This window comes from Homarus americanus, unplaced genomic scaffold (genome assembly GCF_018991925.1).
Source record: "Homarus americanus isolate GMGI-L3 unplaced genomic scaffold, GMGI_Hamer_2.0 scaffold30768, whole genome shotgun sequence".
Taxonomy (NCBI): domain Eukaryota; kingdom Metazoa; phylum Arthropoda; class Malacostraca; order Decapoda; family Nephropidae; genus Homarus; species Homarus americanus.
The window spans coordinates 208,672-226,341 of NW_024746690.1; the positions used below are offsets into that span (position 1 = coordinate 208,672).

Consider the following 17,670-nt stretch of genomic DNA (forward strand, 5'->3'; position numbering starts at 1 on the left):
ATCCCTGTTTCTCCATCCTCCTTCTTATGTCGAATTGCTCTCCTCACATCAGTGTCTCTTCCCTAAAAGCTAGAAGGAAGATCTTCACACATATGTTCCCGGTCATATTCACTTGCTGGTGCTTCATCCCACACGAGGAGACGATAAACAGGCAGTCTCTCACCTACCAGCCTGCCGAGCACCCCCGCAATCTGCAGCCTGTCTCCGTGTACCCCCATGCCTGGCTGCCCTAGTGGTGGGGCTGCTGTGGCTGCATACTCAATTTGAGGGGCCGTAAAACAGACAGACAGAGAGAGAGAGAGAGAGAGATTCAGTTAAATTTGGCATACATAATTTTACATTGTTTCTAGAAGTCCTTAAAACATACTGATATACAGTTCACATGCATATAGATTTTGCAATCCACACAACCACACAGGCAGGTCACGGGAGTACAGGCAGCACAATAGCACATCATATAACACACACACATTCTCCTCACAGCCCGACGCCGCATGTTTCTGCAGCTATCGAGGATGCTGTAAGGTCTGGAGGCTATGGAGCTTTGAAATATGTAAATCTCGCTCTTTCGAGGTTTAAATAGAATCTGACATCGCCCACCACTACCCACCCGCCCTCCCTACGTGACTACATGCCTTCCCACGCCTACACGTCCTCCAACACCAGAAGCAATAACAGCACTGGTCCTTTAAGACACCAACAGGAACAAACGCCTCCCTTACAGGTCAACAACCAAGAGGTTTTACATACGTTTTACTTATATGGTATAATAATCCCTCGACGGTATATAAACTTGGTATAAATATGTGATAAAGTCTTCAACTCTACCTCTGCATTTTATATTGGTGTTACAGGAGGTCTCGCGAGGTCGGGTGTGGGGTGAGGCCGTGACCACCATCCGAAGACCAGACGGTATATTCGGTTATCCGCTCAGTATGGATACCCGCGTCCCCAAGGTGTCAGGTAAGTGCTTAGTGCTGCTCTATATTTCTCTTTTGGTGACTCGTCTTTTGTGCGTGTGTGTGTGTGCGTGTGCGTGTGTGTGTGTGTGCGTGTACGCCTCACAGGTTACTAAGATCAACTTGTTGTCCGTTACTCTACTGCCCGGCCAGTTATTATTCGCATGAGGAGTTTTTTCTTTCATAAAGATAGTGACATGATCTAGCTACTCCACTGAACATAATTCTAAGTTATAATTATATATTAATGTTTCCAAAATATACGGGTTTGTTTACACCAGTGAGTGACGAGAACAATAGTAACTCGCAGTTGACCAATCATAACTCCTGGTTTACACAACACAACTTGTTATTAGTTTACAAACCGAACACATCAGACACCGCAGTGAACTCATTTTAATGTTATTTGACAATGTCCTGGATGAGTTTGGGGCTGATAATCTTGGGAAACAAAGTTGATTCATCGACGTAAATTTTCAAAAATAAATAATAAATAAATAAATAAAATCCTTATAAGGCGAGAATTCAAATCTTAAGTGTGGGAGTGACGCAAGAACAGGAAACGTCCCGCTTAATACATAAAAGTTGACTGTCATTTTGGACATAAAAGCGTTATATTCACTGGAAAAATCGTGCATGCAATTAACAGGTGTGTGATATTAGTAATTGTGTTCCATTAGCAGGTGTGTGGCATTAACAGGAGTGTGGCATTAGCAGGTGTGTACCATTAGCAGGCATGTAAAAATAACAGATGTGTGCCATTAACAGGAGAGTGGCATTAGTAGGTGTGTACCAATAGCAGGTGTGTACCATTAGCAGATTTGTGCCACTAACAAATGTGTGCCATTAACAGGTGTGTGGTGTAAGTGGCACGAGGACCCACACATGCAGGAACAACGGGAGTTCTGTGACACATACGAAGGATACGTAACACTGTGTACCTGTGTCCACCCTGTCACCGCCTCCGTCAGACAGTCAGCAGTGAGTCTACCTACCTCCCTCTCACCTAACGCTATCCAGTTCGTGGTATTTTTCTAATATTATCCAATCATTTTAAACACCAATCATCCCTAACACACTTTAACTCATGATCCATTAACCTTACATATGACCTCTCACTGACCTGGCTCGCCCTCCTTGACCTCTTTTACATCCCCAGCCGGAGATCACGATGAACGAGATCATTCCAGTTGCTATGCTCACAGCCATCAAGCCCTTCAACTTCTACAGGTCGGTGCTCAGTTGGCTTCAGCAGGTTGTGTGTGTGTGTGTGTGTGTGTGTGTTGACAACTACTCGTATATCCGTTACGTTTAACTTCTCCAGGTTATCTATGTTTTGGTACCCTGATAATAATGTTTCCCTAGTGTGCGTTTGTAAAGATAAACTCTCTTGCAAGTAATAAGCAAAATCAATACTATTGGTGTACTGTAACAATACTACATTTGCTTGTGTATTTATTTGGATAGCTACCCATCACCTATCCCCTGTGTGTATGAGGGTTAGTAAGACCTACTCATTTGTGCCCCAGGCAGTTACTGAACCTTCTAGAGACGCCAGGAGCCGCCCAAACCCCTATCCTGGTGATGGTGGATGGTGCCAACACTGAGATCCTTCGTCTGGTGCGTCTCTTTGGGTGAGTCTGTGTGTGTTGGTGATGTTGTCATTGTAATCTGGTGATGTTGTCATTGTAATCTGGCGATGTTGTCATTATAATCTGGTGATGTTCTCATTGTAATCTGGCGATATTGTTATTATGATGTGGTGATGTTTCCTCAGGCTAGACGTGTTAGTACATCGACCACAGGGGGCACCTGGCACCACCACCCTTCTCAACATGCACTTCAGGTAACGACTGTATTGTACTTTAGATAACGACTGCATTCTTCACTTCGTCTGTGTTAATAATGGGAGAGTTACACTCACGGCCATATTGTCTTAGCCTTCTCTTATAAGCTAAGTAATTAAACACAGTCAATCATATCCCTCATCATTCACCAAAAATTTTATCATTGGGTAGGGCGCTATGGAATAAAGTTCCTTGCTTGTGTACGAATGCATTGTTTCCAGCCAATTATTTTACATCCCTTATACTTACGTCGAGTTATGATTGGCGGTGCTTGACTTATAGGTCGTGTCTTTTTTGTATACATGTGAACCTGTTTTAATTTACTTGTCCCAATATATATAAACAAAGACATAGTGAATGGTGGTTATTGACCCTGGCAGTAGAAACTCGTATGTGCTTCAGCCATAGCCAATGATATAATTCACTAATAATCTTATTGTTTAGTTATAAGTACAGTTTATGACACAAATAATTAGGTATATCCAAAAGTACATCTAAGCGTCGTGTTGTGGTCCCCCTCGGCAGGTTCTCTGTACACAACGTCTTCAACTTCTTCCCCGAGGTTGACAAGGCCATCATACTGGAGGACGACCTTCTACTTTCACCAGACTTCCTCTCGTGAGTGTCTACACCTGTTCTCTCCCTCTAACTAACTAATCTAACCTTACCTAGCGTAATACACCTGTTCTCTCCCTCTAACTCACTAATCTAAACTTACCTAGCGTAATACACCTGTTCTCTCCCTCTAACTAACTAATCTAACCTTACCTAGCGTAATACACCTGTTCTCTCCCTCTAACTCACTAATCTAAACTTACCTAGCGTAATACACCTGTTCTCTCCCTCTAACTAACTAATCTAACCTTACCTAGCGTAATACACCTGTTCTCTCCCTCTAACTAACTAATCTTACCTTACCTAACCTACAACCGTAATTAATCTAACCCTATACGTACCATAACATTACTTAGTTTAATTCATGTATAATTTAGTTGTAATGATAAAAAATGCCACATATAAAACACATTAATTACATAATAGATGAACTAGTTTCCGTTAAGTTAGAGCAATAAATTATTATCTCCTTATCTTTATTTGGTAAAAGCCAATTGTCTTTTATATAGCTTCATCGGAGTATTCAGGACAGGTGTGCAGTATATACCTGTAAGCTAGTAATGTAATACCAGGAATGTGACTGTCAAATTATTCTAACAAAAGCATTTTATTTACTTTCCTCGTGCAGGTTCTTCCAGCAGACGGCGTGGCTACTGGACGCCGACCCGACCATCTTCTGTGTAAATGCCTTCTCCGTTAACAGCTACCGGGAGGTGGCGTGGGACCCGACATTGTTGCGACGTATCAACATGTTTCCTCAGTTCGGGTGGATGATCAGCCGTCGGTGGGCCAGAGAGCAGTACCGAGCATGGATTAGTGAGAAGGTGTCCAGAACTATGCATATTGCCTCGTATCTGTCTCTCTGTCTGTCTGTCGGTCTGTCTGTTCATGCATGGGCTATACTCAAGACAGTATATTCTTTCCATATTACTGTTTGTTCTGTCTTTCTGCTCGGTCATATTTGTATCTGTCTTTATCCAGTTGAATATTTCTGTCATAGACGGAGGCTTCGATCATAGGTGGTATAGGTACAGGCAGTACCATTTGTGCATCTGTTAAGTCCTACAATGAGTTAGTCTCAGTGATTGTTGGGGTGAGTTATGGAAGCTATGGATCAGCAGCAGCACATTACGTCTCCCTGAAGTAAGTGATGCAGTTTTCTCCACGTTTATAGACAATCATCCCCATAAAAGACAACTAACTGGGATATACAATATCTCTCTTATAACATTCACTATTATTTTTTAATTTATTGGTTTTTTTTTTTTTTTTTTTTACGGACAATAGCCCACCCGGGCACAGGTCATCGGCCCACACCGGGGCCTCGGGGGCGAAAAAATACGAATAAAAAGAAATTATAAAAAAATTAAAAATAGAAGAGAAAAAAAACGAAATAATCTACACCACGAAGCCGGAAAACCAGTTTTTTAAAGTGAGACAGATTGTAAGAGTATGGAAACACAGGAAAAGGCAGAGCATTCCACAGTTTGGCTGTGTGAGGAAAGAAGGGTGTACTATAACGGGTTATTCTAGTGTGACCGACATCCACACATAATCTGTGGGCACCGCGGGCAAGACGAGTGTTACCAGCACTGGCCTTGCCGGCGGTACACAGGATGACAAATCCACTGAACATTGCCCGTTAAAGTACCTGTAAGAGAGAGAGAGTGAAGCAACATTGCGGCGAAGAGAAAGGGAAGAGAGATTATCAACTAAAAGAGGAGAGTTACTAAGACGAAATGCCTCTGATTACACCCTATCTAACAGATGGACAGTAGAAGAGCCACCCCAGATATGAGAGCAGTACTCCAAGTTAGGACTATAAACTTGAAGCAATAGCTCAGGAGTGAAGTAGCTACGGCATCTGTACAGCATTCTCAGCTTACAGGAGGCAACTTTAGCAATGTTGTGGATGTGTGGCTTCCATGACATATGAAAGGAAATGGTGAGGCCTGGCATACCTATTTTAGAATTTGGCAGAATGATTGCGTCCCGAAATGTGATTGGTGGGAGATCTTCTATTTTGGAAAGTATAATTGGTAAATACTGTGTTTTATTACTATTGAATTTAACCAAGTTTCTACCTCCCCATTCGGAGATGCTGCACAGATCCGCATTGAAAGATGAAACGATATCAGCTTTAGTTTGAGAATTAGGGGGAAGGGAAAATGTGAAGAAAAGTGAAGAGTAGAATCATCAGCATAAAAATGGATAGAATTAGTCGTAGTGTGATAAAAAGAAGGAAGAGAGTAGGTGAAAGAACAGATCCCGGTGGAGCACCACTATTGATAGAGAAAGAGCGAGAGATCGATCCCTCAACAGCAACTGCCACGGATCGGTTCTCAGGGACGCTAGAAATTAGAGAACAAAGTGGGGGAGAGAAACCATATCCTGTCAAATGCTTTGGAGATGTCGATGGCCACGACCAAAGTTTCCCCATAATCCCTAAGAGAGGATGACAAAAGATGGGTGCAGTAGGAGAGCTGATCACCAGTAGATCTCGCCTAGCGAAAGCGATACTGGTGATCCGACAATAGAGAAAAGCATTCAAGGTGACGGAGAAAATGAAAGTTTATGATAGTTTCGAAAATCTTAGAAAGAGATGAAGTTAGGGCAATGGGGAGATAGAATGGTCACCCTTCTTCGGGATGGGCTGAACCAAGGCATGCTTCCAAGAATAAGGAAATGTATGGGCTTTGAGGCAAGTTACTGGGATTAGTCACTGTTAAGGCATCTAATCTTAGTTGTCACTCTAAATACCTAATTAATGAACGGACGAACTAACTAACTATTGGGATTTTCACTTTTGTTCCATTGCTATATTTTCACAAAATCAACTGGAATTTGTCACATCTAATCACAGTTCCCCTATAGCAAACTGGTGACTGGGACTGGTGGTTGTCCTCCGAGAATTCCCTACAGGGCCGCCATGCCCTTGTGCCAGAGGTAGGACGGACTTATCACGCCGGAGCAGCAGGAGCACACGTGACAGGCTGGGCTCAGGAACAACTCTTCAGTAACATGATCTTTAACCAGGACCCTGACGTCAAGCTGAGGGGCCTGGAGGAGTACGTGACTTATGGATGTGTTTTTATAATATGTTACATAAATTTATTTGTCAGTCACCCAAGGTTAAGAATGATTTGAGGTAGATGTAGGACAGATGATTCGTGGGTCTCATATTTTTGACCTGACTTGACATGACTTGTTTCGTCGATCATTTTTATAGGCTCTTCTATCGTGTGCGGTGGAGGTGGTGTGTGGATTAGTGGATCCCATGTTATTGACCTGACCTGACCTGTAAATTCAGTTGCCTCAGATGATGTCTTGAGGCATAGGTTGGATGGATATATGAGCGATAGGGATTGGGTGTAAATGGGACTGCCCAGTATGAGCCAATAGGCCGCTGCAGTTTCCTCCATTCTTACTCTCTTATTTTCTTATATGTAAATAAAGTACATTTATCTAATTGCTCATTGAAAGTGTCTGCTTCATCCGAATGTCCTGTATCTAAAGTACATATTTGTATGATTTTTTTCATACATACACTAAGATGACCTTTTAACCTGACATATCATCCGGGATGTAATGTTCTATGAAGGATTTATGTGCCTCCTTGTTCAGTACAAAAGCTACTCCTTCTCTGTAGATTTACTTGCAGTTTATAATGTTAATAACTTCAGTTCTATAGGAGATAAAACAATCTGATAAAATGTAATAGAGACACAATTTATTTAAGTTTTGATTCCCTTAATCTCAGTATTTTAATTGTCAACATATCCACCATCATTTCGGATACAATTCATAATACGATGTTGAAGCCATTCCGTGTAGTGTAAGGCTGATTATCTAAAAAAATAGAATAAATAAATTTATTCGTTTGTGGTAAAACTTGGGTAAATTGTCTATTACAGATTGTTTATATCTCCTATAGAACTGAAGTTATTAACATTATAAACCGCACACGGACTTTATAGACAGCCTGTATATTAACCTATATATGGTCAGCCTCGTCTTGGATCGCTACGACGCGAAGATGAAGAGAGAGATACTGGCTGCTCAGGATGTGGGTCTGAACACACACCCCTGCGCCGGCCCATTCCTGCCACGGAACAAGGTGAGGTTTGTTTATTTACACACTGTACTGTCGTGTCCCACAACACCTGGTGGATAATTTTATTTTTCTCTCTTTTCCCACAATTATTATATTCAAAATTTTCTGTTTATCATTTGTTTTTATCTTTAAGGGAATCAAAGAACGATTATATTGATCTTCAAGGATGATGCTAATATTCTTTTACTTTTATTTCGTTCAAGACTGGAATCTTCAGAATGTTCATAGCGTCTGAAACGAAGAGTGACGAGTACAACTCCTTCTACGTGATGCAGCTGGTAAGTGTTGATACTCTTCTCACGTTATAATCCTCATAAGACTTATAGCAATAGAGATGCACTTTTACGTATGACACCAGGAGTATTAGCATTATATGGCCTCACATGATGCAAAGATAGGTAATTGTTTGGAGTTTCCGAATCACATTTCGTGCTGTTTACAGTCAAATATCTGCCATAACTCTGGTAGAAATCTTGTCCAGGTAACAACTGTGAGTGGTCATAGTAAGGAGAACAAGACCCTTCTATCAGCACACGTTCTCCCGACAAAAGATTAATTAGTAATATAATTCACATTCAATTTCATATTCTATCACTGAATTAAATACCTTCTATGTTACAATGAATTAGTCATATAATTTTGGTAATTTGTATTCTTGAAGGTAATTTGAAGTATTTCACAGTGTTTACGCGGCTTTGTTCAGGACAGCCGAGAGAAGTACAACGGGGCTGTTCGCTTCAACTTGCAGGGTCGTGTTCTGTATATTATTGGGTGTCCTGCCTCCCCTTACTGGTGAGTTGTGGTACAACTGCTAATACTGTTGTATGTTCTGTGTCTTGGTAATTGTCTAAGGGTGATAAGGTTTTTCCAACTTTCAATATTCCTTGTTTATTTCCTTCATAAGAGGGGGAATTAATCTATCCGGTAATATTTTGAATCAGAACAGAAAATAATGTAAATGTATAGCATCTGAATCGATTATTTTATAGATCTACTCAACGCATGGTGATATAGTCTAATAAAGAATCGTTATTACAGCTTGCTGTTCCCCAAAGGCGTCAGCATATTAAAGCCTTCCCCTGAGTTAATATTAATAGCTGAACGCAGTTCTCAGAAATGGCAGACTCGGAACTACCCGCCCTACTACCTCCAGCGCTCCTACGTCCGTGACCCTCACCAAGAATTCCTTATGGAGAACCTCTTATATCGCTACTGGAACGGAACATTTGTAGATAGTACAGGGGCCACCTTCTGAAAATTTCGAAAAGTGTGACCGGCTGGATATAAAATTTTCATGATCATTTTATGTTAGTAGAGTAAAGTCCTTCTCCAACTTCAAAACCAGTGTTGGACATCTGACAGTTCCTGCACAACATATACAAAGGGTACCGGAATCGAGACTAATGTGCCCCATCCAGTAACACTTAAATGATATATAATATGCTAAAATTATAATAAATGAAGTAATAAATTGATAACTTTACTTACTATAAAGTAAGTATAATGGTTTTCAATATTTACAAAAAGTAAATTCAGTCGTTTTTAGTAAATGTTCATTTGTTTTAAATTAGACTCTGGTTGACTTTCTATTTACAAATATGTCTGTTTATTTTTCTTGGCTGACTCTCGTTGTTACTTTTACAAAAAATATACAAACACAGGGTAGTAATAAAATAATTACCATAATTAGATTTTAAGAAATGGCGATCAAGATACATACCTATAAAGTGAAAACAAGGTTGACATTTCATTAGGATATCTGTAAAAGAAAATCCCACGCTAGGCAATACCATGGTCTCTCATACGAAACATAATATGAGTCAAAGTGTATACAATGTGTGAACAATATATTGCTACCGGTACATCGGCACAAGTACTGGTGACAAAATCGGCACAATAATTAATAACCCTTGTTTATGTTACCCTGTTGAAAAGTTCCTTAATAATCATCTTCCTCAAGACATGAAGAATAGTCATCAGCTCTTTCACATTTACTTTGTTCTTCATGGCAATTACAGCCGATTGTACAGTTGCCTCATAGAGTTCTTTTACCCCACTGTTATCTTCTTAACCAACCTAACACCCGCCATGTACTTTACACTCATGTGGTCTCCTCATACACTGTACACTCATGTGGTCTCCTCATACACTGTACACTCATGTGGTCTCCTCATACACTGTACACTCATGTGTTCTCCTCATACACTGTACACTCATGTGGTCTCCTCATACACTGTACACTCATGTGGTCGCCTCATACACGGTACACTCATGTGGTCTCCTCATACACTGTACACTCATGTGGTCTCCTCATACACTGTACACTCATGTGGTCTCCTTATACACTGTACACTCATGTGGTCTCCTCATACACTGTACACTCATGTGGTCTCCTCATACACTGTACACTCATGTGTTCTCCTCATACACTGTACACTCATGTGGTCTCCTCATACACTGTACACTAATGTGGTCGCCTCATACACTGTACACTCATGTGGTCTCCTCATACACTGTACACTCATGTGGTCTCCTCATACACTGTACACTCATGTGTTCTCCTCATACACTGTACACTCATGTGGTCTCCTCATACACTGTACACTAATGTGGTCGCCTCATACACGGTACACTCACGTGGTCTCCTCATACGCTGTACACTCACGTGGTCGCCTCATACACGGTACACTCATGTGGTCTCCTCATACGCTGTACACTCACGTGGTCTCCTCATACACTGTACACTCACGTGGTCTCCTCATACACTGTACACTCACCTGGTCTCCTCATACACGGGCTTCTCCAGCCTTGCTATGGACACATGGTTACCTGCACACACACAGAGAGCACTTCGTGAGCAACATCCTGCAGTCAGCCATCTTCTCCGCTGCACCTCTTGTGTACCCGCCTCCCACACTCAGTGCTGTCAGTACCATTCTTAAAGACAGCACATGACCAGTTACCATTTTCCATCACAGATCCCTCACCCAGGAGAGTAAAACAAGTGTATGCATTATAAGCATTTACTTATAAAAATATTCTTATAATTATGCAATAGATTATATTAAAGATGATAGATTCTCTATCTAATAATACTGAAAAAATATATTGGAATACCTATTTGTTTACTAATGTTTATATATGGAGCCAATAATTCACAAAATATTTGGTGAGTTTGTACAACTTATAAATAGGATTCATCTATACATTTCTATAAATCTTCGAAGATAATTTTCACACTAAATAGGAGAGTTGACTAGGACACAGACTGGCAGCAACACTACACAGGTCTACCTATACATAATATATAAAACAGAACAGAGGAAGAAGTTCAACAAGTACACAGAGTCTCAGAGCTGTGTATGTACAAGCGGAGAGCAGCGGTGGAATTGAGCAGTTGTGTATACAAAGGTTATGACGCTACACAGTGTTGTACTGTGTAGAGTGAGTCACCGCCCGGGGCTTACACCAGGCTGGTCACGGTGTTTACTCTGTCAAGCTAAATATCTGGCGTGTATTAAATATATGCAATTATTAAGCTACAAAATATATACTAACTGCAATATATATCAATATATATATATATATATATATATATATATATATATATATATATATATATATATATATATATATATATATATATATATATATATATATATTATAAATCTGGAAAATATATTATACTATTTAATACTTTGCGTTGTGAACCACAAGCAGAGGCTGCAATCTAAGTATGTTGTGAGTGTGTGAGAACCTTAACACGGATACATAACCACTGTGTACACGACAGGTTTAACCCCTGTACTGCTGTTGCTGCTGCTGTACTGGCTGCTGCGGCTGTGTACCACCGAGGGCCTCTGTGGCCCCTGCGAATTCGAAGCCTTGCTGCGGCACCGAGCCGCTGAAGGATGAGCTGAAGTGCTGACTCTCCTGAGAGCTGCTCTGATCCTGAGAGTTCTGGCTTGAGGAGTAGCTGAAGGAAACGCCGCTGTTTTCCGCGTTTCCATTGTTATTACTTCGGTAGGATTGTGAAGGAGTGAGAGCAGGGAAGGAGAGTATCTGCTGAGGGAAGGAAGGCGGAGGAGGCAGCTGGTACTGAGGCGAGGCTCCTGGGGCTGGTCCTGTCTGTGTGTCATGGAAGTTCTGGAAGTTACCGGTCATGGGGATCCACCCGTCCATGTTGGAGGTGGGCTCTGCTGCTGGGGGAGAGAAGGAGGCATCGGATCCAGCAGCTTCAAAACCCACATTGTAGGAAGGTTCAGGCTCATCATAGCCTAAGGGGCCGGGAAAGTTTATCTGTGAATTTGGTGCAGGACGTGGAGCAGGAGCTTGTGAAGCGATGTTGAAAGGTGGTTTGACGTCGGGCGTAGCGATGTTGTTGTAGGTGTTGGGAGAGGGAGAGCCGGGGGGTGAGGGCAGGAAGGTGGCCGAGGCGGTCGACGGTGATGGCTTAGGTTCAGGGGACGCCGTCAGTGAGAAGCCTTGAGGTACGAAGTTCAAGCCATTGGAACCAAACCCACCAACGCCATTAAAACTACTGGAAGATTTCTGTGAGGATGATGATGATGACAATGATGACGACGACGACTTGGAGTTTGATGCGAATTGCTGAGCCGAGCCTCTGTTGCCTCCATTATTTATTAAGAAGTTCGATGAAGACGACGACTGTGATTTCTTTGCTTCGTTATCGCTGTTTGACGACGAGGACTGGAAACTGAGCGCCGCCTGACCATTGTTACCGTAGGAGGCGCTGCCGGAGGATGACTGCTCCTGCTGGGAGGACTGAGACTGTTCTGACGACTGAGAGTTCTGGGAGGAGTAAGCCAACGACCCGCCCGCTGGTCTGGTGGGTCCTGACTGAATAGGTCTGGATTGATAGGGTCTTGGCTGAGGGCGGGGTTGAGTTGGTCTGGGTGGAGTAGGTCTGGGTTGGGTTGGTCTGGATTGAGTGGGCCTAGGGTAAGTAGGTCTTGGTGGGGTAGGTCTGGGTTGAGTTGGTCTGGGTTGAGTGGGCCTAGGGAAAGTAGGTCTTGGTGGGGTAGGTCTGGGTTGGGTTGGTCTGGGTTGAGTGGGCCTAGGGTAAGTAGGTCTTGGTGGGGTAGGTCTGGGTTGAGTTGGTCTGGGTTGAGTGGGCCTAGGGTAAGTAGGTCTTGGTGGGGTAGGTCTGGGTTGAGTTGGTCTGGGTTGAGTTGGCCTAGGGTAAGTAGGTCTTGGTGTAGTAGGTCTGGGTTGAGTTGGTCTGGGTTGAGTGGGCCTAGGGTAAGTAGGTCTTGGTGTAGTAGGTCTGGGTTGGGTGGGTCTTGGGTAGGATGGTCTGGGTTGGGTTGGTCTGGATGGCAGACCGTAAGCAACTCCAGGCACCCCAGACTGGGCAGCAGGAGCGTCGTAACTAGAGCCTGGACGTGACACAGAGCCTCCTACGTTACCATGGGAGGAGAAGCTGGCATTGCTGCTGCTGCTGGCGCTCTGACTGCTTTGCTGGGAGGATTGAGACGATTGTTGGCTTTGGTAACGTTGTTGTGAGCCTTGTTGCCCCGCCTGGCCTCCCTGTCGTCCTGCCTGGCCTCCCTGTCGTCCTGCCTGGCCTCCCTGTTGCCCCCGACTACCGCCCTGGTAGTTGAACGAGTTGATTCCCTGGGCGTTGTGTGCCACCTGCTGCGAGGAGCTTTTCGAAGAGTTGTATGTGTTGAAAGTCGTTTGTTGCTTCGATTGGTTGACGATACGTTGCTGTTGCTGTTGCTGTTGTCGTCTCTGCTGCTGTTGCTGTTGTTGCTGCTGTCTCAGGTACTGAGATATACCCTGCTGAGCTTGTTGTGGCTGCACAAAGGCGCCGTAACTCTGCACGTCGTCGGAGATGGCGCCAGATTTTTGAAGGTCGAGGAAGGTGTTGATAGGGATCAGCACGAAAGGGAAGTTGACGAAGTTGGAGTTTACGTTGCTGCCGTAGCTGTCATGGTTGGTTAGGGTGGAGGAGTTGGTGAAGGAGCTGTAGAGTTGGTTGGTGATGTTCTGCAGGTACTGCGCCATCCACGCCTCCTGCGCCGACTTGTACTGGCTGTCAGCCGCCTCCGCTACACGGGGAAGAGGGGAGGGAGGGTGATAGGGGCGGCTGGTGGTGGGGGTAGGGGATGGTTGCTCAAATAATCCATTCTTTACGTTAAAACCACTAAAGTTAGTCTGACTGGACTTGCTGGATTTGCTACTGCTACTACTCTCTGACGACGACGCCTGGGAAGAACTAAAACTATTGAAGGAGTTGCCAAAGTTTCCTGTGCCTTGGAAAGATGGGTTGAGGGTGGGTTGTGAGTGGGGCTGGGACTGTGGGCGTGGGCGGGCGGTGGGGGCGGAGATAGAGGCTGGGGAGCTGGTGGAGTCTTCAAGACCTAGAAACGTAACCTGGGATTAGTAATTAGTTACACCTGGTGAGTAGAGGCAGGTTGACCTGCGTCTTCCCTTCACCTCCCTCAGACTCCACCCTCTTATTTATTACGCTATTATTATCATTAGTTTCCTCTCCTCTCTCAGTCATTTCTATTTACGGTAAACCCTCTCAATAACAGACTTATCAATAAAGTAATAGATACAGCAAACAGTTTCAATAACGAACTTCTCAAAACCGGATATTCTCAATAACAGAATCCTCCCAATAATGAACAGGGCTTGTAGGAATCAGTATGGTAATGAGAGAGTTTACGGTATCATTTATCATTTTAACTACAGCAAAAATCAACTAAAATATAAACAGACTAATAAATAAAGATAGAATTAATATCTCACTCTAAGAATCATGATTGTCCTTATAAAAAAAAAGTTGGAAGATTACAATAGTTCACACGACGATAGTAATTTAAAGGACTTGATAATGGCTAGAAATATTAGGCTGTCTACGAGGAGCTACAACAGCTTCACGTACACACACAGTAAGGGATTGTGGTGGTGAAGACACTGATTAAAGTGATGTACGGTATAGTAAAACCTCTATTTAACGGACTATAGAGAGAGTACATTATATCGAGGGTCTGTTATATATGAAACTTCTAGCTAACGAACTATAATAGAGATGAAAGTCCGTTATATCGAGGGTCCGTTTGACGCATGTGTTAATGAGAAAAAGTAGACAGAACATCGATAGACAATAATAGACAGTACTGAATTAAAACCTACTGTCAATAATTCCTTAAAAACCAACTGCGACAGAAACAGGAAACAAAGCAACACGAATCATCTAACATACAAGACAAGAAACATTATTAAACACACAATTAGCTCCAACAGGTAAGGCTTGTACAGGTAAGAATCTATAGTAATTAGCTCCAACAGGTAAGGCTTGTACAGGTAAGAATCTATAGTAATTAGCTCCAACAGGTAAGGCTTGTACAGGTAAGGATCTATAGTAATTAGCTCCAACAGGTGAGGCTTGTACAGGTAAGAATCTATAGTAATTAGCTCCAACAGGTAAGGTTTGCACAGGTAAGGATCTATAGTAATTAGCTCCAACAGGTAAGGCTTATACAGGTAAGAATCTATAGTAATTAGCTCCAACAGGTAAGGCTTGCACAGGTAAGAATCTATAGTAATTAGCTCCAGGTAAGAATATATAGTAATGAATCCTATAAGCCTTGTAGCCGAGGGGAATTACCTTCCTGTATTCAGAGGGGAGGTAAGAAGAGGGGTGGAGTCATCTATGGAAAGGGGGCTGTCATAAGGGAGATAATTATGGAAAGGGGTGAGGAAAGAGGAGATGGGAGGGATGGAAGGGGAAACGTTATGTCCTTGTCATCTAAAAGGTAATTATAACAGAATTAACATGCAGAATATAACCAAAACAACTAACTCTTTTATAAACTCAAAGCCATAGGGTGTTGGATTCTCTTCCACTTTATAGTATATCTAAATTAATAAATTAATTGTCCCCCACAATTATTATTTTTTTTCTTTTTTTTCTTTTATTTACTTAAGTTTCTCTATTTATTATCGCTTTATTTTTATTAAATTTTGTTTGTGTCTTCTCCACATAGATTCTGTTATGGGGGAATATAGATTATTTTATATCACGTGTTTCTGTGTATTATGATGTAAGAAATTCATTCAGTGTTTAAGAACAAGTCAAGGAATCCAACTTTTGACCTAAGAAGAAATAACAGGCAGAAACACATCACTTATGACTAGTTCTCTTGTAACTGGTCATTACTCGTTGTCTTGCACAGTTCCAGTCACAACGTAATGGACAGATACAGTCATTAACAATTATCTCCACCAGTCACTGTAATTAGTTGTTGAAGACCAGAGAGTGTTTACCACCATGCAGTCATCTCCACCACCTCTTAATATCTACCCCCAACATCTCTTTTACTCCATCACCTCCACCACCACCTTCACCTCCACTCTACTACACCTTCACCTTCAGGGTTAAGTTCCAGAACCTCTGTTTTCTCCGGCCAGTGAGGGAGAAGTTTTCTGTGTCAATTATAAGACTTGTGTGTTCAGGTGAGTCAACAAGAGTCTGGGTAGAACGTTCAATTTCCTGTTTCCATAAAAAAGGAAATTTTGTCTCGAGAAAATACCTTAATTAATAAAAATAAATGTCCAACAAATTTTTAATGAATCCAATGAATTATCAGTTAGTTGGGATGATGCTTCGTTATGACAATAATACGAAACGTTTGGACTTACTGTTGTGTGGCTCTAAAGGAATAGTTTTTATCGTAGCAAGGTTTGTGTAAGGGGCAGATGACCTCATGAAGATTATAAACTACGTCTCTGTAAGTTCTTCTGAGGCTCGGGTGAGTGAGTCATTGTTGTTTACCTGTGACCTGTGTTGTACAATGTGAGAAAGAAGTACCTGAAGGAAGGAGCAAGGATCTGGGACTAAGGTAACTTTATCTCCTACCAGGAGTGTGTGAACCATTGGTGGGAGAGGCCCTGGCTGGCTGCTCCCTGTCAAGTGAGAGCCGTGATGGACCAGGGCCGAGGATGTTGGGGACCTGTTTTAGGGCGTTTAGGGATACGTTTATTGCGAGGTCCTGTTGAGTCGGGAGGTGGTCGTCGGTCGTGGTCGTCGCCTGTTCTGCTGGAGGGGGGTCGTGTTAGGAGGTCGTGGACACCTCTCCATCCGTCGTCTGGCTCGTGACCTACGCCTGGACAACTACCCCGATGGCACGAAGATAAACAATAACAATAATGACATGTATTAGCAAATGATCCTTGTTAACCCTTGAACATTTTCTTTATTAACAGATCGTAATTCTCCCATTTTACATGAGATCCTTCCGTTTATCTCTGCTCTTGAACGCCAATTAATCGACTCAGTTTTAATGGTCGACTGATTATCGTTTAAGACCTCCACATAGAGTAGTTGTCCGAGCGTAAGTAGTTAAGTGAGTTTCAACAGCAGTGTCTGTAGTACAGTACCGTGGCTGAGGGAGTACTGAGCTACTGTGAGGTGGGGTGAAGCTGGTCGTCGTGCTGGGTCAGGCAGGAGTGGGCCGGGGACACTGTGGGGGTGGGGGAGGCTGCCAGCTGCTGACATATGAAGCAAAGACGTTATTCATCCTTGGTTGGTCATTACTCCTCAGATATCCTTGGAGGTCACACCCTTAACTAGGTCATAACACCTAGCTCACACCCAACCTAATTCCCACCCTACCTAGGTCAGACCCTGCTTGTCATATTATGTGTATATACTATGCAGGATAAGTTATTGTTGTGGCGAGTGGTGGTTCTTCTAACATGAAAAAGATACGTCGTTTACCCTCTATGTGTCTGTGTTGTGTTTGTGTGAGTTCTAAAGCTGACGTGGCACAAGTACCTTATTTATCCTAAGTATGTCACCCTCTTTCCCGCCCCCCCCCCCTCCACAGACCATGTTGTGGTTGTGTTCACTGTTATATAGAGAGCCACACCTTGTTGTCTGAACCGTCTCTCTTCACTCTACTCACCTCCTTCTACACCTGCCCGGCGCTAATTAATGTTCACGTATGTGTCTGTTGATCTGATTCACATAACAGAGTGTACCCATGACCATTATTTGACCCATATCACCTCCTGCAGGTTTCTATGGCATTTGTCGTCGCCCATGAGCTATCCTAAACCACCTATCGTAACCCATGAGCAGCCAAAAACACCTGTCGTG

At 42.8% G+C, this 17,670-nt stretch overlaps 2 protein-coding genes across 3 annotated transcripts in view; one reads left to right on the forward strand and one right to left on the reverse strand.

Annotated features, from left to right (window-relative positions):
* Window positions 1-616: 616 nt before the first annotated feature.
* Window positions 617-9,894, forward strand: LOC121879422 (protein O-linked-mannose beta-1,2-N-acetylglucosaminyltransferase 1-like). Its single transcript, XM_042386082.1, has 13 exons — window positions 617-724; window positions 855-963; window positions 1,813-1,940; window positions 2,119-2,189; window positions 2,489-2,593; window positions 2,737-2,805; window positions 3,332-3,424; window positions 4,050-4,245; window positions 6,296-6,489; window positions 7,430-7,538; window positions 7,739-7,813; window positions 8,218-8,327; window positions 8,574-9,894. Exons 1-13 carry the CDS (start codon window positions 632-634, stop codon window positions 8,788-8,790), a joined length of 1,569 nt encoding a protein of 522 aa, XP_042242016.1. The 5' UTR covers window positions 617-631; the 3' UTR covers window positions 8,791-9,894.
* Window positions 9,895-11,181: 1,287 nt separating this feature from the next.
* LOC121879400 (protein piccolo-like) overlaps window positions 11,182-17,670 on the reverse strand; it is a 56,529-nt gene continuing 50,040 nt past the window's right edge. For both annotated transcript variants that reach the window (XM_042386020.1, XM_042386021.1), the window contains exon 9: window positions 11,182-13,921. In XM_042386020.1, the coding sequence (XP_042241954.1) occupies window positions 11,331-13,921 (2,591 nt within the window). In that variant the 3' untranslated portion in view covers window positions 11,182-11,330. The remainder of the gene's footprint in view (window positions 13,922-17,670) is intronic.